General features: G+C 42.9%; 1 protein-coding gene across 1 annotated transcript in view; it reads right to left on the reverse strand.

Annotated features, from left to right (window-relative positions):
• Positions 1-22,153, reverse strand: part of SCD5 (stearoyl-CoA desaturase 5) — a 154,273-nt gene that overhangs the window by 47,475 nt on the left and 84,645 nt on the right. Inside the window, exon 2 of the mRNA XM_027599982.2 lies at positions 16,597-16,727. Within this exon, the coding sequence (XP_027455783.1) occupies positions 16,597-16,727 (131 nt within the window). The remainder of the gene's footprint in view (positions 1-16,596; positions 16,728-22,153) is intronic.

The following is a 22,153-nucleotide window of genomic DNA, read 5'->3' on the forward strand; positions in this document are numbered from 1 at the left end:
CAGAGGTACAAGGGGCCTGGAGACCCTACTCGCAGCTGGTACCTGAAGTGGAGGCAGTCAGGTGGAAGGTTGAGGTTCGACCTGTGGGATCTGATGCCAGCTCAGGTGGTTAGTGTCGCAACCGTAGTGAAGTGTGCTTGGGGTGGAAGCAGAACACGGGGATGCAAATGCCTGATCACTCAGGGCATTTGAGGCCATAAAACCAGGGCTGGATTTCATTCCAAATGCAATGTTAAGCCACTGAAAGATTCTTTTTTTCTCGCTAGAGAGTGGTTTAATTTTCAATAAGTTCTATTTGGCTGCAGTAGGGCGAGGGGTGGGTGTTGAAGGAGGAAGAGCAGTTGATGATGCAAGAAATGGCAGTGGCTTGGACCGGAGGGTGGCACAGATGAGAAGCATGCAGATGCAAGACACTATCTAGCAAGTGGAACTTGAAGAGTTTGGCTAAGAGACTGGAGTGAGGGATGATTAGGGAGATGGAGAAATACTGAATGATGCCCAGAATTCTGGCCTCATTAGGGGGAGATGGTAGAGTCACAACTTTGGTTTGGGGCACGCTGATTTCATGAGGCCTAAGAGACATCCAGTGAGAGATGTCATGCAGGTAGCTGGGTTTACAACATGCGACAGCAGTTTGCATTCAGTTTCCTTCCTCCATCAGACCGATTTTCGGCTGTGCAGGGACCCCATACAATATGCCATGATTATTCTTCTTCCTCCACCTTTGCTTATGTGTTTTCCCTACTTTCCCCCTTCTTCCTGGCCTATGCAAATCCTTCTCACCTTTCAAGGTCCGGCTCAAAACTCCCCTTCTGCACTAGGTTTTATCCTAGTACCCCAGCCCATATTCATATTTCTGCAGCCCTAAGAGTCAGTATGAAGCTTTTGAGCAATTTAACTCCCCACTGTCTTATAAGAATTCCCCTTTATTATACCGTTCCCCTTTATTAACCACTATTACTCAGTTCTATCAGATTGTAAACTCCTTATGACAAGGGCCATTTCTTATACATCTCTTGTATTCCTCAAAAGCACATAGGGGTTTATGCACCTTTAAATTAAAAAGGAATTAACTAGAGATTTACACAAAAAACCATAGAAGAGTCAACAGGAGAAGATGAAGACGATCAAATGTGTCTGGTCTTCTAACAGAGTTTTTTAAAAACAAGGCTAGAAATTTCCTCTGGCATATTAAACTATAAATTTTACTATTAATTAAAATTGTTGATTCAATGGCTCTTGTAGCCATTGTATCTTTGGAGCTTTAATAAAGCATGTAAAACAGCATTCCTGAAACACTGCTGTGACCAGAGCTCTGATTGGCACTAGTAGGAACTATGACAGGATGATTGAAAGCCTGAACTCTGATAAACAAGGACCAGAGATGAAAAACAGCTCCATATCTAATGAGAGGAAGGGGGCAGGGAAGGGAGCTAATGGAAGGCCCCAATGGATCCGTGGGACCTAGTTTTATTTAGCATCTTCCTTAATGCCTGGGAGCAAGGCGTACACATTATGTTAACAACGTTTTTTGGTTGTTACCAAATTAGGAGGTGCTGCAGACATCATTGAGGACAGAGAAATAACACAGATGGATCTAAAGAGGTTGGAAATATGAATAGAAATTATCACAATGAGATTTGATTTAGGAAAAATGCAAATGAAGGCCGCTGGGAGAGAAATCATCCAAAATGCAAAATAATCAGTGGGTTGGGAAACCTAGAAAGCAACAACGTGGAGTGTCTGGCAGGAGAGCAGTGAGAATAAAGAGTAAAGAGTGACAACTCAGTGCTAGCTCAGCCCAAATAGTCGGTGGCAGGTCCAGGAAGAAATAGCTTGTCAAGGAAGTGCATTGCAACGCAGTGTCCTTGGACACCTATACACAGTTTTGGAGACAGTGTGGGTAAATAAACAAAAATCAGCTCAGACATTTGAGCCTTAGTTTCTTCAGTTATTAGACAAAGGATTGGACTCTGCTTCCGAGGGCCCCTGGCGCCAGCCCTCTGGTGGGTTCTAAGAGAGGAAGCGAGTGATGGAGGAGAAGGGGCGTGGCTACCGAGGTGCCAGGTCTGAGTGCCCCCTGGGAGAGCTCCCCTATGAAAAGCAAGCAGAATGAAACACTTAGCTTAAAAATATATTTCAGAATAGATTCTATATTGACAGGCCTGCATGTGGAATTCATCATAAACAAGTGTTGGGGCATCTGGGTGATTTAGTCAGTTAAGTGTCTGCCTCTGGCTCAGGTCATGTTCCCAGGGGCCTGGGATCCAGTCCGACATCAGGCTCCCTGCTCAATGGGGTGGGTGGGGGGTGGTGTCTGCTTCTCCCTCTCCCTCTGCCCTTCACCCAACTTGTGTTCGCGCTCTCTCTCTCTCTCTCTCTCTCAAATGAATAAACAAAATCTTAAAAAAAAAATAAAGAAGTGTTAAGTTCTTCCAATAGAGATGTGGAGCCAAATGAACATATAAAATCTGATAGCTATACATGTACAAAATACGATGACATCAAGAAGGTGGTGAAGCAGGCATCAGAGAGCCCCCTCAAGGGCATCCTGGGGTACACTGAGGACCAGGTTGTTTCCTGCGACTTTAAAAATGACACCCACTCCTCCACCTTCGATGCCGGGACTGGCATTGCTCTCAATGACCACTTTGTCAAGCTCATTTCCTGGTATGACAATGAATTCGGCTACAGCAAATGGTGGACCTTATGGTCCACATGGCCTCCAAGGAGTAAGAGCCCCCTGGACCACCAGCCCCAGCGAGAGCAAGAGGAAGAAAGAGGCCCTCAGCTGCTGGGGAGTCCCTGCCCCAACTTATCCCCCCAAACACTGAGAATCTCCCGACCTCCACCGTTTCCATCCCAGAACCCCTGAAGAAGGGGAGGGGCTTGGGGAGCCCTACCTTGTCAAGTACCATCAATAAAGTATACTGTACCCAGCCAAAAAAAAAAAAAAACCTCTACTTTACCAAGTATTTTTTTTAATACAAACTCTCTGTGTGCCTTTAAAGTATAGATCTTTTTGTTTATAAAGACTGGATCACCTTGCAGTTCTTAGGAAGACCCCATTGTACAGAGGGTGAGATCTGCATGAAGAGTCTCTGCTCTGATTGGTGTTAGGGTAACCCCAGAGGCAGACTGGCCCCCTGGATTGTGCGCCCATCTATAGAAGGATGCCCTTTCCTCAGGCCAGCTCAGGCGAGCACATTTTATTCCCTTGAGGTACATTTCTGTGGGTGGTTTCACTAATCTCCCCAGCTTTCCCTGACCTAGATCCACAACACAGAAGGAAGTGAGGCATCTTGGCGTAGGATCCATTTTCATCTCCGCCTTACGAGATCCATTTTGACTGGTAGGAAATCCTGCCAGGTAAGGACAGGCAGAAGACCCTGAGCCTCCTGTGGCCCCTCAGGAGTTTCTTCTCTCTCTCTCTCCCCGCTTCCACGGCCGCCCCGTCAGGGGTAGGAGCACCCTGCCACTAGTGAGGAGTGACAAAGCAGCAGGTATACACCACAAAGGCTCTGATGATTCCCTAAATCACCATCATCATGAACAGAGAAGTTGCTCAAAGACCACTGAGCTGTTTGTCCTTCCCATGTGACTCCCAGACCTGCCTGTGAAGGAGATGCTGGGAAGCAGTGTGTGAGCATCTTCCAAAAACATGCCTAGAAGCCTTCTCAAGGCTCGGGGAGAGAGCTGTTCTCCAACTGCCTGTTGACACTGGAAGGAAACCAACAACAACTACCCAACTTGAAAGGAGGAAGGTGAACCTGTTTCTCACCTGCAGAAGAAAGGCTGTACATCCGAAGCTTTGGCTGGCAGCAAGGAAAGATGGCAAACACCGCTACAGGGTCTCTGCAGAGAGAGCTAGAGCTGGCACAGAGAGCCACCCTGAGGTTAAGGATGCTTGAGCCTGCAGTAAGTACTCCGAGCTTTCATTCTCCTACCCAAATGCCACCAGTACCACTGCCAACGCCCTGAGCTGTCGGCCAGATATGCGAGTCTCTCTCCTTGACATGCACACCCAAACACAGCCAGCCTTGGGGTCTGGTCTGTGATCCTGAATCTGGCACATTTCCAGGGTCTTGTGACTGTGGTGTGAGGCTGAGTTGTGTCACCGAGACACATGAGTCATATGAGGCCAGGTTGCTCCCCGCCTAAAATTCCACAGTGCCTTGCCATGGCATATAGAATGATATCCAAACTCTGTGCTATGCCTGACAGGGCCTTCCACTGATGTGGCACCTGTCCCCCCTCTAAATCTCTTCTCTAACCATCTCCCACACCCACGTGGACCAGGTGCACTGGCCACCATTCTCTTCCTTGAATGTACCATACTTGTTCCCTTGACTTCAGCTCTTCCTTCCATTTGGATTGCTCTTCACCTACCAGTTGTCTCCATCGGCTCTCTCAGCCCTAACGTCAACTCCTGGGAGAGGGCATTTCTCCCCATCCTCTCTAAAGCAGCCACCTTCCTCCACTCTGTCATATCACTGTGGTTAAATGCTTCATTCTTTTCTCTCTCTGAATAACTGCTTGTTCATTTGCTTACTTGTTGATTTGCTCTCTCTCCCGCTGAAATTATATATACTCTATGAGGACAGGGCCCCATCTGTCATGTTCCTCAGTGCCTGGAACCATGCTTAGCCCCTTTATTTGCTGAATGAAAAGATAAATAGACACTTCAATCCCAGGAGAGGCATTGGAGCATCGCAGTGAGAGAGTGACCTCTGGAGTCGAGCTGCCTGTACTTAAATTCCCCTTCTGTCACTTCTGTCTGTATGTCCTTGGCCAGGTTACATAACCTCTGTTCTTTCCATTGTCTCACCTACCCAATGAGGAAGATAACAGTCTCCACATTTTCGGGGTAGTGTCATAAGGCTATACAAAGTACTTAGGGAAGTGCTGGTATGTAGTTGGCACTAGATCATTGTTCTGTTTCATTATTGTGGTAGTTATATACTTGCCAAAGTTTATGGCCCATGACCGCGTGATTTATTTGACATATTTATATGTAAAGTTTGGTGTATTGACAAATCACAACCTAATTTCCACTTTCTGGCCTGATGCATAAAGAGCTTGAACATAGTTCATCAGTCCCATCCTTGCAACAGCAAAAGAAGCCAAATGAACTGAAAATTAACAATTCTTCTTTGATCCATCATAGAATTGAGGTCACAGGGCAAACTGCTGCCCCAAAATGAGAGAGATAAACAGGCGGTTACAGAGAAGCACTGTGGACCAAGAGCAAAAGCCCGCGCTAGTGCCAGGGTGGACAGGCATATTTTAACCTGTAATCAGTGAACTGCTGAAGTCTTAGTGTGGACAAGCTGGAGAGTTAAAAACAACAGGGGCCCAGTGCCAGGGGGCCCCAACTTTCATAAATGTTACCTCCAGGTATGAACAGCTGAGAAAAATCCTCTGTTCTCCCACAGATGGAAGAGAAATGTCATCATTCTGAAATACACAGAGCTCTCTCTTCTCTTTCCAAGACCTGTCCTCAAGAGAAACTATTTTATCAGATCCTCACCAACCAGGGTTTTACCAAAGCCTAAGGGCCCCAGGAAAGGGAAATATTCACCCCAGGCTCACAAGCTGAGACCTAATCATAAGACCATAGAGTGCCCCTCCATCTCTATGTTGATAGTGCTCTTGTCTGATGACAGAATTTCAAGGGAGAGAACTGAGAGCCTTCAACCTCATTTAGAAGAAATCTCTAGGAAAACCCAAAGACAATGGGAGAGAGAAAAAACAAAGACACTAGAGGAAATGTAAGCCCTTGACACCACAGTTACAGCACACAGTAAGCACACAGACTAATTCCTAGCCAGATAAACATAAAACCTCACACTAAAGCCCTATTGCCTTGGTTCCTTTTACCCAGTACATCACATCCAGCTCTCAACAAAAAATTACAAAGTATGCTAAAAGGTAAAAAATACCACCTAAAAAAGAAAAAGTGAGCATCAGAACTAGATGCAGATATGGCAGAGATATTGGAATTATCAGACTGAAATTCTAGAACAACTATGATTAATACACTAAGAACCTTAAAAGAAAAAGCAGATGACATGGAAGAACAGATGGATACTATAAACAGAAACAGAAACTCTAAGAAGAGATGAAAGAGAGGAGCAAGATGGTGGAGGAATAGGAGACCTAAATTTCATCTGGTCCCAGGAATTCAGCTAGATAGGTATCAAACCATTCTGAACACCTATGAACTCAACAGGAGATCAAAGAAAAGAATAGCAGCAGCTCTCTGAAGAGAAAAGCGACCACTTTCTGGAAGGTAGGATGTGTGGAGAAGCTAATCTGAGGCAATATTTGTGAAGATAGATGGCGGGGGAGGGGGCCTCCGTCAGCCGCTTCTGGCAAGTGATAGAGAGCGGAGCACAAAATCGGAACTTCTAGAAGTCTGTTCCATTGAGGGATGTCGCTCCAGTGGCTAAGTGGGGGGTGGAACCCTCGCTGCGACAGTGTGGTCTCAGGACCCTCGGGGTCACAGAAAGACTGGAGGTGCCTGAGTGTGGTAGAGATTCCAAGTATCAGAGTGGGGAAGCCGGATGCAGAGACAGAGCTGAGGCGCAGGCTCTCAGCTCAGGGTTGCCATAAACCATGATCTGCGGCACAGTCAGGCCACTGCTCTTCCAGCAGGGACCCAAAAAGCAGCAGATCCGGGGAGACTCCCCTTCCTCCCCTAAGAGGAGCGGCGAGGCAGCACACCACAGGGATCTGCTGGGTTTGGAGACTCCACACGTGGTTGTGCGCCAGAGACAGAAACACTCAGTCACAGGCCGGGTGAGCATGGAGTGTGGCTGGAGACCGGGGAGACAGGAGTGATTGACTGCTTTTCTCTGGGGGCACCCTGAGGAGTGGGACCCGGAGTTCTCAGCTCCTCCAGGGCGGAGACTGGGAGGCCGCCATTTCACTTTCATCCTCCAAAGCTGTATGGAAAGCTTGCAGGGAACAAAAACTCCCGAGAGCAAACCCAAGCATATTACTTAGCCCGGCCCCTGGCAAGGGCAGGGCAATTCCGCCTCCGGCAAAGACATCTGAGAACTACTGCGACGGCCCCTCCCCCAGAAGATCAGCAAGAACAGCCAGCCAAGACCAAGTTTACCGATCAATGAGAACAGCAGAACTCCAGCGCTAGGGGAATACTGCACATAGAATTCATGGCTTTTTTCCCCCTGATTCTTTAGTCTTTCAAAGGTAATTTTTAAAATTTTCTTTATTTTTTCTTTTTCTATTTTTTTTGAATTTTTCTTTTTCCCCTTTTCAACCAACATCTTATCAATTCCTTTTTTAAAAAATCTTTTTTATTTTTCATGTTTAGAGTCATATTCTAGCCCTTCATTGTAGTTAACCTTATTTTTGGTAAGTATATGAGTTGTTCTCTCTTTAAAATTTTGGGATACAGTTTCTTCTAACAGACCGAAATATACCCTCAATCTCTAGTGTATGGCTTTGTTCTAGTCTCCTGCCTGATCACATTCTCTCCTTTTTTTTTTTTTAATTTCTCTTCTTTCTTTTTTCAACCAACTTCTTATTCTATCAATTCCTTTTATAAAGTCTTTTATAATATTCACCTTTACAGTCATAGTCTATCCCTTCATAGTATTTATCCTTATTTTTGTACATATATAAGTTTTTCTTTCATTAAAATTTTGGGAGGCAGTTTCTTCTAACAGACCAAAATATGCCCAAAATCTAGTGTGTGGCACTGATCTATTCACCAGCCTGATCATATTTGATTATATTTTTTTCTTTTTCTTTTCTTTTTTCTTTCTTTCCCTTTCTTTCCCCCCGATTTCAGGTCTATTCTGATTTGTTTAGTGTATATTTTTCTGCGGTTGTTGTTACCCTGTTAGCATTTTGTTCTCTCACTCATCTGTTCTCCTCTGGACAAAATGACAAGATAGAAACTCACCTCAAAAAAAAGAACAAGAGGCAGTACAGACTGCCAGGGACCTAATCAATATGGACATTAGTAACATGTCGGAACTAGAGTTCAGGATGATGATTATAAAGATACTAGCTGGGCTTGAAACAAACATGGAAGATACTAGAGAAACGCTTTCTGGAGAAATAAAAGAACTAAAAATCTAACCAAGTCAAAATCAGAAAGGCTATTAATGAGGTGCAGTCAAAAATGGAGGCTCTAACTGCTAGGATAAATGAGGCAGAAGAGAGAATTAGTGATATAGAAGACCAAATGATGGAGAATAAAGAAGCTGAGTAAAAGAGAGATAAACAACTACTGGATCACGAGGGCAGAATTCGAGAGATAAGTGATACCATAAGATGAAACAATATTAGAATAAGTGGGATCCCAGAAGAAGAAGAAAGAAGAAGAGGGGGCAGAAGGTATATTGGAGCAAATTATAGCAGAGAACTTCCTTAATTTGGGGAAGGAAACAGGCATCAAAATCCAGGAGGCACAGAGAAACCCCCTCAAAATCAATAAAAATTGGTCAACACCCCGACATCTAATAGTAAAACTTAAAAGTCTCAGAGACAAAGAGAAAACCTTGAAAGAAGCTCAGGACAAGAGGTCTGTAACCTACAATGGTAGAAGCATTAGACTGACAACAGACCTAACCACAGAGACCTGGCAGTCCAGAAAGGACTGGCATGATATATTCAGAGCACTAAACGAGAAAAATATGCAGCCAAAAATACTATATCCAGCTAGGCTGTCATTGAAAATAGAAGGAGAGATAAAAACCTTCCAGGACAAACAAAAACTAAAAGCATTTGCAAACACAAAACCAGCCTTACAAGAACTATTGAAAGGGGTCCTCTAAGCAAAGAGAGAGCCTAAAAGTAACATAGACCAGGAAGGAACAGAGACAACATACAGTAACAGTCACCTTACAGGCAATACAATGGCACTAAATTCATATCTTTCAATAGTTGCCCTGAATGTAAATGGGCTAAATGTCCCAATCAAAAGACACAGGCTATCAGATTGGATAAAAACAAGACCCATCGATATGCTGTCTGCAAGAGACTCATTTTAGACCCAAAGACACCTCCAGATTGAAAGTGAGGGGGTGGAAAACCATTTACCATGCTAATGGACACCAAAAGAAAGATGGGGTGGCAATCCTTATATCAGACAAATTAGATTTTAAACCAAAGACTATAATAAGAGATGAGGAAGGACACTATATCTTACTTAAATAGTCTGTCCAACAAGAAGATCTAACGGTTGTAAATATCTATGCCCCTAACATGGGAGCAGCCGATTATATAAGCCAATTAATAACAAAAGCAAAGAAACACATCGACAACAATACAATAATAGTAGGGGACTTTAACACCCCCCTCACTGAAATGGACAGATCATCTAAGCAAGAGACCAGCAAGGAAATAAAGACTTTAAATGACACAAATGGACCAAATGGACTTCACAGATATATTCAGAACATTCCATCCCAAAGCAACAGAATACACATTCTTCTCTAGTGCCCATGGAACATTCTCCAGAATAGATCACATTCTAGGTCACAAATCAGGTCTCAACCGGTACCAAAAGATTGGGATCATTCCCTGCATATTTTTGGACCACAGTGCTTTGGAACTAGAACTCAATCATAAGATGAAAGTCAGAAAGAACTCAAATACATGGAAGCTAAAGAGCATCCTACTGAAGAATGAATGGGTCAACCAGGAAGTTAAAGAAGAATTAAAAAAAATTCATGGAAACAAATGAAAATGAAAACACAACTGTTCAAAATCTTTGGGATGCAGCAAAGGCGGTCCTAAGAGGAAAGTATATAGCAATACAAGCCTTTTTCAAGAAACAAGAAAGGTCTCAAATACACAACCTAACCCTACACCTAAAGGAGCTGGAGAAAGAACAGCAAATAAAGTCTAAACCCAGCAGGAGAAGAGAAATAATAAAGATCAGAGCAGAAATCAGCCGCAGCAACTTCTTCCTAGAAACATTGCCAAAGGCAAGGGAAGCAAGGGCAAAAATGAACTATTGGGACTTCATCAAGATAAAAAGCTTTTGCACAGCAAAGGAAACAGTCAACAAAACTAAAAGACAACAGACAGAATGGGAGAAGATATTTTCAAATGACATATCAGATAAAGGGCTAGTATCCAAAATCTATAAAGAACTTATCAAACTCAACACCCAAAGAACAAATGATCCAATCAAGAAATGGGCAGAAGACATGAACAGTCATTTTTCCAAAGAAGACATCCCAATGGCAACAGACACATGAAAAAGTGCTCAACATCACTCAGCATCAGGGAAATCCAAATCAAAACCTCAATGAGATACCACCTCACACCAGTCAGAATGGCTAAAATTAACAAGTCAGGAAATGATAGATGTTGGCGAGGATGCAGAGAAAGGGGAACCCTCCTACACTGTTGGTGGAAATGCAAGCTGGTGCAGCCACTCTGGAAAACATTATGGAAGTTCCTCAAAAAGTTGAAAATAGAGCTACCATACGATCCAGCAATTGCACTACTGGGTATTTACCCCAAAGATACAAATGTAGTGATCTGAAGGGGTACGTGCACCCCAATGTTTATAGCAGCAATGTCCACAATAGCCAAACTGTGGAAAGAGCCAAGATGTCCATCAACAGATGAATGGATAAAGAAGATGTGGTATATATACACCATGGAATATTATGCAGACATAAGAAAAAGAAAAAACAAAAAAAGAAATCTTGCCATTTGCAATGACGTGGATGGATCTAGAGGGTATTATGCTGAGCGAAATAAGTCAATCAGAGAAAAACAGGTATCCTATGATCTCACTGATATGAGGAATTCTTAATATCAGGAAACAAACTGAGGGTTGCTGGAGTGGGTGGTGGGGGTGGGAGGGATGGGGTGGCTGGGTGATAGACATTGGGGAGGGTATGTGCTATGGTGAGTGCTGTGAATTGTGTAAGACTGATGAATCACAGACCTGTACCCCTGAAACAAATAATACATTAATGTTAAAAAAAAAAAAGATAGTAGGAAGGGAAAAATGAAGAGGGGGAGATGAACCATGAGAGACGATGGACTCTGAGAAACATACTGAGGGTTCTAGAGGGGAGGAGGTGGGGGGATGGGTTAGCCTGGTGATGGGTATTAAAGAGGGCACGTATTGAATGGAACACTGGGTGTTACACGCAAACAATGAATCATGGAACACTACATCAAACACTAATGATGTAATGTATGGTGATTAACATAACATAATAGAATAAAATTTTAAAAAAAGAAAAGATGAAAGAAAAATGCTAGAAGTCAGAAAAGCTGTACCAAATGAAGAATGCTTTTGATGGGCTCACCGGTAGACTGGACACGGCTAAGGAAAGAATCAGTGATCTTGAAGATATATAAATAGCAACTTCCCAAACCAAAACACAAAAAGAAAAGATGGCACAGAATATGTAGGAATCATAGGACAGTTATAACAGGTGTAACAAATGTGTAATTGGAATACCAGAAGGAGAAGAAATAAAGAGAGAGAAAAGAAGGAACAAATAGCAGCAGAAATATTTGCTGTAATAATGGCCGAAAATTTTCCAAAATTAATGACAGACACCAAACCATAGACCCGGGAAGCTCAGAGAGCACCAAGCGAGGTAAATAGCAAAAAATCTCTACTTAGGCATATCATATTCAAACTGCAGAGAATCAAAGGTAAAGAGAAAATAATGAAAGAAGCCAGAGGGGAAAGAACACCTTCCTGATAGAGGAGCAATGGTAAGAATTACACTAGATATCTCTTAAGAAACATGCAAGTAAGAAGAAAGTGAAGTAAATTATTTAATGTGTTGAAAGAAAACCCTTGAAACCTAGAATTCCATACCCAACAAAGTTATTTACCAAACGTAAAAGACAGGGGTGCCTGGGTGGCTCAGTCGGTTAAGTGTCTGTCTTTGGCTTGGGTCATGATCCCAGGGTTCTGGGATCAAGCCCCATGTCAGGCTCCCTGCTCAGTGGGGAGTCTGCTTCTCTCTCTCCCTCTGCCCTTTCTCCCTGCTCATGCTCTCTCTCACTCAAATAAATAAATAAAATCTTAAAAAAAAAGACTTTCTCAGACAAACAAAAATTGTGGGAATTTGTCACCAGTAGACCTACCTTGCAAGAAATGATAGAAGTTTTTTAAAAAGAAGGAAAATGGGAATGGTTAGAGACCTGGATCTACATAAAGAAAGAAGAGCATTAGGGGCACCTGGGTGGCTCAGTCGTTAAGCATCTGCCTTCTGCTCAGGTCATGATCCCAGGGCTCTGGGATCGAGCCCCATATCGGGCTCCCTGCTCAGCGGGAAGCCTGCTTCTCCTTCTCCCACTCCCACTGCTTGTGTTCCCTCTCTGCTGCCTCTCTCTCTGTCAAATAAATAAATAAAATCTTAAAAAAAAAAGAAGAGCATTAGAGTATGAATAAATGAAAGTAAAATAAAATCTTCAGTTTTTCTTATTCTTTTTTTTAAAAAGATTTTATTTATTTTAGAGAGAGAGTGCATACACGTGCAGGCAGGGGGTGGGGGTGAGGGGCAGAGGCGGAGGATCTCAAGCAGACTCTGCACCGAGCACAGACCCAAGCCAGGGCTTGATTTCACGATCTGAGCTGAAACCAAGAATCGGATGCTCAACTGACCGAACCATCCAGGCGCCCCCTTCAATTTTTCTTATTCTTGATCGATCTAACAGATAGCAGTTTGTTCAGAATAATAACAGCAACAATGTATCCGGTGATTATAGCTTAATGACAGCAACGAAATAGGGGACAGGAAGGAGGAATTGGGAATCCTCCGTTATAAGGTTGCTGCACTAATGGGAAGTGCTATAATGTTATTTGAAAGTGGATTTGGATTAGTTCTAAATGTATATTGCAAACTCTAGGGAAACCACTACACAACTGTAAAAAGAAGTATAGTTGATATGCTAAAAGGGAAGAGAAAATAACATCATGTAAAATGTGCAGTTAAAACCAGGGAAGATGAAAAAATGTACAAAGAACAAGGGCAATGAATAACAAGCACAAACATGGTAGATGTTAACCCAACTATATCAGTAATCACTTTAAGTGCGAATAGTTTAAATACACCAATTAAAGGACAGGATGTCACAGTGGATTAAAAGAACAAGAGCCAGCTATAAGTTGTTCACAGATCACACTGTTGGACATCACACAAGAACATCCATGGGTGAGCCTAAAGGATCCCCAGCCTGAGGGTCAGGAGACAGGTTTCAGTCTGGTCTATCCACTGAGTAGCTGTGTGACCTTTCACAAGTCACTGACATTCTCTGGGCCTCTCTTTACCCTTCATTGCAAAATGAGAGGATTTAGACTAAATCCCTTAACCTCCAGTTCAAAATCCGAAGCCTCTGTACCAGGATCTGATGAGAAATGTGGGCAGGCAGAGGAGGCTGCAGCATCTAACAGGTGCTTTTGGACTGAGTTCATGAGACCCAGCTGCAGCCAGAAGGGATCTGTGCATGAGTGTGAGAGCACAAATCCAAAGTCCGGCTACTGCTTGTGAAAACTGAACTCTTGGAGACCACTGGATGGCAGGAATATCTCACCTGGGTCCGTATTTGACTAGGAGAAAATTATAAGGAGTTTGCAAGCCACATTTAGGTTGACTTGCATCGTGGTGATCAGGAAGGAGAATGGGCCAGAGAGGAACTCAGGGGTCTCTGCTGAATGTAAGGGACAGAGGATTATCATAGCTCCTTGTCTCGCATTCCTGGCCCATCATCATCTTTTCAGACTGAAAAGCCCCCATCTTTCCCACTATTGCCCCTGCCCCTTCCCTCTGCAGAAGAAAGAGAAGAGGGAATTTCAAATGTTTAAGCCCCAATGTTAAGAAGATTGTTCTTGAAGATCTCATTTGCATCTTCTAGCAAAAATCCTGCTCGTCTTCAAATACAGACAACCATGGCATGACTTGTCCATTTTGGCCAAAGGCATGACCATTCTGATCAAGAAAAGCACAGGAGAATCCTTGAAATGATCTTTAAAAATCCACGAGGACATCCAAGAGAAACTAAATCAATGACTCTGCATTCTCTGCATTAAATCGGGGTTGCAGGTCTGTACCCTGGATGGACAGGTCACAGCACATTTTTACTTTACTTTACAGGTTGTTCTCTCCCCAGGGTCAAGTGGTCTGAATTGACTGTATTCCTTCCCACTGACACAGTTATGCACCGTGTGGAAGTTGGCCAGATGCTGATCTTACAGATACCTCCCACCTAGGTCTACATGACATTGTTATAAACCCAGACCCATGAGGTACTGACATTTCCACTGGGAAATTGTAGGAAAGGAATTCTAATATTCCACTAGATAGAAGGCTGGATGAAGGCAAGGATCGTGACTGTGTTTGCTAATCAGTATACCCACTGTGCCTAGCTCAGTGCCTGGCATATAGTGGGTGCTCAATAAACATTTGTTAAATGAATTAAAAAAAAAAATCCACCACAAATGTGGGCCTGAAAGAAGTATGCATCGTTCAAATGTGATGATTTCTAAAAATACTTTTTAAAACCATTCATTCATTTCTCATTTCTTTAACAAGCTACAATCGAGTGCCTTCAACATGACAGGCACCAAAACACAGAAATGAATGAGACAGTATGCCGATTCTCATAAAGAAGGGGGGGGGGCAATATTCACTGAGTGCAACTATAAGCTGGGCACTTTTTATTCATTATTTCATCCTTCCAACAACCCTGTGAGGTAAATATCATTTATTTCCCCCTACCTTTGCATAGAAGGGAAGAGAGACTTGCACAAAGACCCACATCTAGCCAATGGCAGAGCCAAGAATTTATTCCAGGACCTGGGTACTTCCCTCTGCAATGTATTTTCTCCCCAAAGTAAAGTTACAATCACAGTGTGATGTTCTGTTATGTGATGTTATGCTAAGGAAACTTAGGTTATCGAAAATTGAGTTGTAAATAAATAGCTTCCTTGGGAAAACAGAAATAAGAATTTTATGTTCTCAGTTTCAAGTTATTTATGTTGGAAAAAAATTTTAATAATAGAGGTGCTTTATAACCACATCATGAGAGGGTAATTGAAGGCTAGAAATAATGAATTGATCAAACAAAACAAACGAAAATTACCAACTTAAGTCCTAAATACCATCTAAGACCCAAGTCAATGAGTTTCTAAATTATCATTATCATAACTCATTGTTATGACAAACAAAGCACAACATTGAACTAAGATGATTGAAGTCAAAGTAAAGTGTGGTTTAGATTGTATTGCCAATGGTGAAGAAAAGAACATAAAACCGAGAAGCTGCCAACTACTCTTTTGTGCACAATAGCTTTTTCCCTAGAACCTGGTACTAATTCCCAACCGTGCTTGAATTATAACCAGTAGATTCCATAATATGAGTTGTGTTCCCTGAGCAATCTATTGTATTATATCCAACGTGCCTTATGAAGGCTTGAACTGTGGGAGGGAAATGGGGAAATGAGTCCTTAGACATGAGAGCAACTTGGAGAAATGCTCAGGGTCAGGCTGTCTTGTAGGAATGGGAGGCCCACTGTGGAGGTGGCCAAGTGACTTGCACATCTGAGAGTCACAGTAAGCTCCTGGGTTGCCTATCTCCCTGGACCCTAAAGCAGTTTTGAGAATCACCATCTCTCTTCAATGGGTGAAAATGCATGGGGCCTGGAATCATCTGCATTCATATATCAGCAGAAACTTTGAAAGCACGTTGTTCCCACCCACCCCACCTGGATCAGACGAGGAACTGGGGAAACAGAAATCCATAATCAACTCAAAATCCAGCAGCTCAGGAAGTGCTCAAGCTGGTGGGGAATGTTCTACTACTAGAATAGTCCTAAAGGATACGGCCCAATCCTAGTGCAGTGATGACCCTCTGTTATATTTTTATAGTTCCCTGCAACTTTCAATGACTTCATAACAACTATGGGAGTGAAGTCATATTCTGCTTTTTACAGATGAAGAAACTGGAGATGAGTAAGTGATTCACAGCCAGCAACCATCAGAGTAAGACTCAAATCCTGTCTTCCAGCACCATCTTCAATAGGCCTCTACCGCAAACTTATAGGGTGACCTCAGGGTTATGTTTTCTAGGAGCAATGGCTTTAGAGTCAGACCTGCATTTGCTTATCCTTGATGTACCACTTTTAGCCATATAATTTGTCAAGTTCTTTAACTTCATTAAACCTTAGTTCCTCATCTGGAAAATGAGAACACATACAACACCTAGCTCATGGGGTTACTGTGAGGGTCAAATGCAATATGCAGATAGCATGTTCAGCACAGAACTTGGCCTTGGTTAGAGCTGGACAAATGTTGAGGGTTTCAGGGCATGGGCTTTGGGTGGAGGTATCTTTTTCCTCCTCTGTAGTTTAGTATTCCTAGGGGTACAAAGGTACAAAGCCCCTGGGAGACATTTTACCATATCTAAAGCTACAACGAGACAAAAAATTGGGACAGACAGGGAATGCTTGGGGACCTGAGCCCTGAGGCTGGAATGGGGGCAAAGGAATAACCACTCCACGGGGAGCAGGCCCGTGCCTTCTCCTACAGTGCCATCTGAGCTGGGTCCCAAGGCAGAGGGGACCCTCCATCCCCACCTGGAAAGCCATGGAGTTGGCAGCAGCCAGAAATATCCTCAGAGGCAGCTTGGCCTTGTAGGACCTGTGGCTCCACAAGCGATGAGCACCAGCTGTCACGCCCAGAGCAGTCAGGAGGAAGCAGAAATAGGCTGCAAGACACAAGCAGGGAGAATGTCAGCAAATGTCACCAAGCTTCTACAGGCTTTTTTCTCTTCTGCATAGAGATCCATGGGAAATGGTATTAGGAGAAGAATCTGCAGCATGAAAGAAGAATTGATAACTTGGGAAAATGCAGCCTTTTTATTGATTTGTAACTCTCCAGTACCAGGCAGACGTGGAGAGAACTTTCCTCAAGGAATGTTGACCTTTGAACATCATTTTTTCTCTATCCAACGAATCTTCTATTTGCTAATGTTCCTTGCAGTCTTGATGCAAAGTCATAATCACATTAGTGTGTATCTGTAACTCAGTCTTACATGCCCACTCTCCGTAGAGCTGAGATTGATTTCTATGTTGCCTCATAACTGGCACCCATGCCAGCAAGAGTGTTATATGAAGACCGTATTTCTAAATGGCAGTGACATTATTATGGCTGCGTAGGCACTGGTTTGAAAGAAATCAGGCCAGACCTAAAAGCAGTGAAGTCTGACTCAGGACCAGTAAGAATGAAAAGAAAACTGATGGCAAGGACAACTGAGATTTGCTTTCTGAAGATCCCCACTTACACCACTCACTAGGACCTGGGATGGCAAAGATGGCCAGGTGGGGAATTTTTTTAAAGCCAGCTTAAGTGGAGTGTATGATCTGCCACCCACTTAAATATATTATTTTTAAGCCTCACAACACATAGTATTGTCTCACTTTACAGTTGAGAAACTGGATCTCTGAGAGTTAAATCCTCCACATAAACCCAAGTTGACCTAATTCCAAAGTCTCTGCCAAGAGACCCCATACTGCCCCCATGTGGAGGTGGTGGATTGCTTTTTGTATGAAGACTGGGGAGAGGTTATAAAAGCATGGTGTAAAGGGGACACACAAGATACCCCAAAACCACGATTCCTGAGATTATTACAACTACTGTACTGCTTTTACAGCAATATGCCCACACAATGCTAAATGTTGTCCTTGGATTACCTTATTAAAAACACACCAAACAATCCTATAGGGTTTATGTTATTATTAGCCCCATTTTATAGATGAGAAAACCAAGGCTGAAAGAAGTTAACTAATTTCCCAGTGTCACAAAGCTAGGAGGTGTCTTTGCTAAGAGTCAAACCCTAGTCTGTCTGAACCAAGAACCGAGCTCCTAAGCTCTACACTCCACTACGCCTCTAGGAGACACCAGGTAAGTTTTATCTTTACTTCTCTATACCCCACCATCATCCTTAATATTGGATCCTAATCTAAACTTAAAAGTGAGCTTCTTCCTCACTTGGGGGGAGAACTCTAAACCACGCTATAAGTAGGTAGGATCAGGCAGATTATCCTGCACAATTGCTTCTAGCACTTAGCACATACAGGGCCCTCCATAAAGAGCTGGCAAAGCACAAGTGATCAGATGTGAGTACATCGCTGAACAGTTGTGAATGCTACCCGGACAGGAGGAGTTTTTAGGGAGCTCACTCTAGCCCTTCCTTGGAAGAATTACCAGGGTAACTTCAGTGTCAATATACATATTTAAAGGTAGAACCATATTACATCTCGCAAAAGTCAAGTCCAACTGATCTTGATCTCAATCCATATTTTATATGTGTCTAAAAGTGAGACTTGCCCTTGGCTCTAAGATTAATGAGTCTCTGAATACATGCAGTTTACATGAACTTGAAAAATCATTCCTTACTTGAAAGGTTAAAAACAAAAAACAATCTGCCCATAAATCACAGAAAGTAACAGTATATAAAAAGCTCTGGTCTATTTTGTTACTATAATTTAACCTTGGTCGTGAGTCTATGAAATGGACAGCTACTTTCCATGTCATCCCTGGCCTCCATGTCTCTACCTATAATTTTTTCCAACTATCAGGTAGTTAGGGAACAAGTGAAATCTGTAATGGAAAAATTCAATGTGGCCCTATTTCTCCAGTGGATTAAGATACTGAATCTTGGCTGCAAATAAAATGAATTCCAAGAATCCATGAAAAACATTGGCCAAAAAAGAATCTGTTCAATGTACAGTTCCCAGACAGGGCCTTATCACAGATGATGGCATTGTCTTGTCCTGTTTGGGATCTCCAGGATTTCAGGGATCACTTACATGGTTGGTCTGCCCTGGGCAGTAGTGGCTATTGGTTTTGCATGGTCCTTCTTCCGGCAACAGGAATGTGGCCATGTAACCCAGGCCTGGCCTAGCATAGTACCCCATCTTCCAGGCCCTGGGAGTAAACACTTGGCCCAACCCTTCTCTCCCCTCTGGTTCAAAGACTAAAAGGTCACATACCAAAGCATGATTACAATAGTAGAGAAGGAGGCCAAGAAAATGAGACAGGAAGATGGTGGAGATGCCAGCAAGAGCTAGGAAGAGAGCTGCCTGCCCTGGCCCACTGGTTGCAGCCCCCAGAGCTCTACAGTTTTTTTGATCCTGTGAGCCCCCCGGTATTTCTCCTAGTTATGTGAGCCAACAAATCCCCTTTCCTCGCCGAAGCTAGTTTGCTCTGGATTTCTGATACGAAAATTCTGCAGAACCTCTAAGGAAGAAAGCAACCTTCTGGCCATAGCCCAAATGAGGACAAACTACAAAAACCCTGGCCTGAATATGAGGCTGTTCTATTAATAAGACTCAGTTTTCCTATTTTGATAGGGCTAATTTGAGAGGTTCTTAACCTCTCTTCTATGATCTTTGAGGAGATTAATATCCAAACTAGTTTTCAGATGGATGTTGGCTAGTTAGCTCTGAGACAGTGAATTATTCAGGTACAGAATTGATAAGTAGAGGAAAGTACTCCTTTGGGGGAAAACGGAGTAACAAGCAGTGTTAATAATTTTATCAGATAGCTTATACCTTGCAGATTAAGGAGCTAGATCAATAGAAAGCAGAATCACAAAATCACAGAATAGTAAGCAACAACACATATGATGGTCTGGATGCAAACAAGAGTCACCAATTCTGGTTAGCTCAACCCAAAAAAGAAATGTATTAGAAAGGTACTAAACAGCCTACAGATCTCATGGAAGCGTTGCAGGACAGTTTTGGTGCAGAGCCTCCAAGATGGTCGTAGTGCCTCCTGCCTCCAGGTATTCATGGCCTTGTGTAATTTCTTCCCCTTTAGTAACTTGCTTCTAACCAAAGAATATAGTGATGTTGAGGGAATGTCAGTTCTATGATTAGGTTACAAAAGATTGTGATTTCTGTTTTGTTAGCAGATTCTCTCTTGTGTTGGCTTTGATGAAGTAAGCTGTTATATTGGGATGGTCCATGTAGCAAGGAAGTGAGGGTGGCCTCTAGCCAACAGCCAGTGAAGAAATGAGACTTCAGTCCAATAATCCTCAAGGAACTGAGTCTTGCCAACAACAGTGTAAGTGAGCTTGGAAGCAGATCTTTCCTCAGTTAAGCTTTCAGATAAGACAGCAGCCTAGGTCAAAACACTGCTGCCTTGTGAGAGATCCTGGAACAGAGGACCCAGCTCCAGCAGTACCTGGATTCCTGCTTTACAAAAACTGTGAGAAAATAAATGTATGTTGCCTTAAGCTGCTAAATTTTGGGTTAATTTGTTCTGCCACAATGGTTAAAAAATGCAAGACTTCAGTAGGAACTTTACCTCAAAGGAAGGAAGGTATAGTTTAAATCCTGGTTTAAGAACAATCTGTTAATCTATAGGGACAGAAAGTAGATTCATGTTGCAAGGGGCTGGGAGGGCAGGAAGGGGAGTGGAAAATCACTGCTAATGGGTACAGGGATTTGGTGTGAAGTGTGATAAAAATGTCCTAAAACTGATTTTGGTAATGGTTGCACAATTCCATGAATATACTAAAAACCAATGAATTACATACTTCAAATAGATGAATTGTATGTTATGAGTTTATAACACAATAAAGCAGTCACTAAAAAAAACTATTACTGAATTCCTATTAGACTTTGTTATTATGTACATTTTCTCAATGTAAAATAAAATAGACATGTCACAAAACAGAACAGAAAAAACAAACAAAAAGCAACCATTCGCCTAGGATACCACCACAAACATCATCACCCCTGGACTCTTGTCACCACTGGAAACTCATGTCATACTGTGGTCCCTTAAGTCTTCCACAGCTGCCAAGAAGAGCCTCTATTTGACCCTTCATCTATGCCTGAATCTATCAGGACCCAAGATTCCAAGGCAGAAGCACCTATCTGTCCATGCATGGATCACAAGGTCAGCTCTAGCTGCCAGCAACAAAAGAGGAAGAATCCACAGTCTCTTTAATTTTCATGATGGAAGGCCAAGCCTTCCATCTATCCTGGTCCTCAATTGGAGCAATGTTTAGAGAATTCCTGTAGTGACCCCCTCTGGACCACACAACCAGAGAACAGTCCTAGAGAGATGTTAAGAACCAACAATTAAAACTGCCTTAATTCTGGACCTGTCAGAGGGAGAGATGGACAGCTCCTTTTGAGACCCAACTGTGAGCACTAGACAGAAGAAGCAATTAGCAGAATTCTTTAACTGTGTGTATTATCTATTTTCCTCTTTCTCTAGAGTGAAAGCTACTAAATAATAATAATAGCTAATGTCGACCAAGAGCTATGTACTAGGCCCTGTTCTAAACAATTTATACAGGGGCGCCTGGGTGGCTCAGTCAGTTAAGCATCCGACTCATGATTTTGGCTCAGGTCATGATCTCATGGGATTGAACCCTGCATACAGTTCCACGCTCAGTGAAGAGTTGGCTTGAGATTCTCTCTCTCCCTCTGCCCCTCCCCCTGCTCAGGTTCTTTCTCTCTCTCAAATAAATAAATAAATCTTAAAAAATTTATACATAGTAGCTCTTTGAATACTCACCTCAAGTCTAGGGGTGGATAATATGATTTCCATCTTACAGACAAAGGCAATTAGACAGAAAGTGATGCAGCCTGGTGGCAATCTAAGGCAGGAAGAGCCCACATTCAACACCTCTGTGGGCTGCTTGACCCCTCGGGGTTGCCGTAATTGTAATGGGAGGAGGGGAGCCTGAGTGCATCATGTCCTTTTAGTCAGCTCAAAACATAAGCTGAAAGTCCAGACTCTTGTTTTGTGTTTTGCTTTTACCAACTGGCAAGTTCACTTCCAAGAACGCCCTCACCATCATTCTGCATCCAATTCTGCCTCAGCTTGCCTTGGGAGCACCAGACAACCCAAGGATTCATGAGACAGTTTACTGAGCACCTATTATAAACCATGCACTGAGCTAGGAACTGGGTCCACAAGGTGACCACACAAATACAGGCCTTTGTCTCTTCGAGTTGATAGGAGTTTGAAAAGTAAATTATTTACTCTATAATTATAAATTACAGCAAGTGCTGCAGAGGAGACAAACAGCATCATATACGAGAGATTAAGAGGGGGATAATTTAGGGGCATCTGGCTGGCTCCAGTTGGAAGAGCACGTGACTCTTGATC

The sequence above is a fragment of the Zalophus californianus genome, chromosome 2, assembly GCF_009762305.2.
Source record: "Zalophus californianus isolate mZalCal1 chromosome 2, mZalCal1.pri.v2, whole genome shotgun sequence".
In the NCBI taxonomy this organism is placed as follows: domain Eukaryota; kingdom Metazoa; phylum Chordata; class Mammalia; order Carnivora; family Otariidae; genus Zalophus; species Zalophus californianus.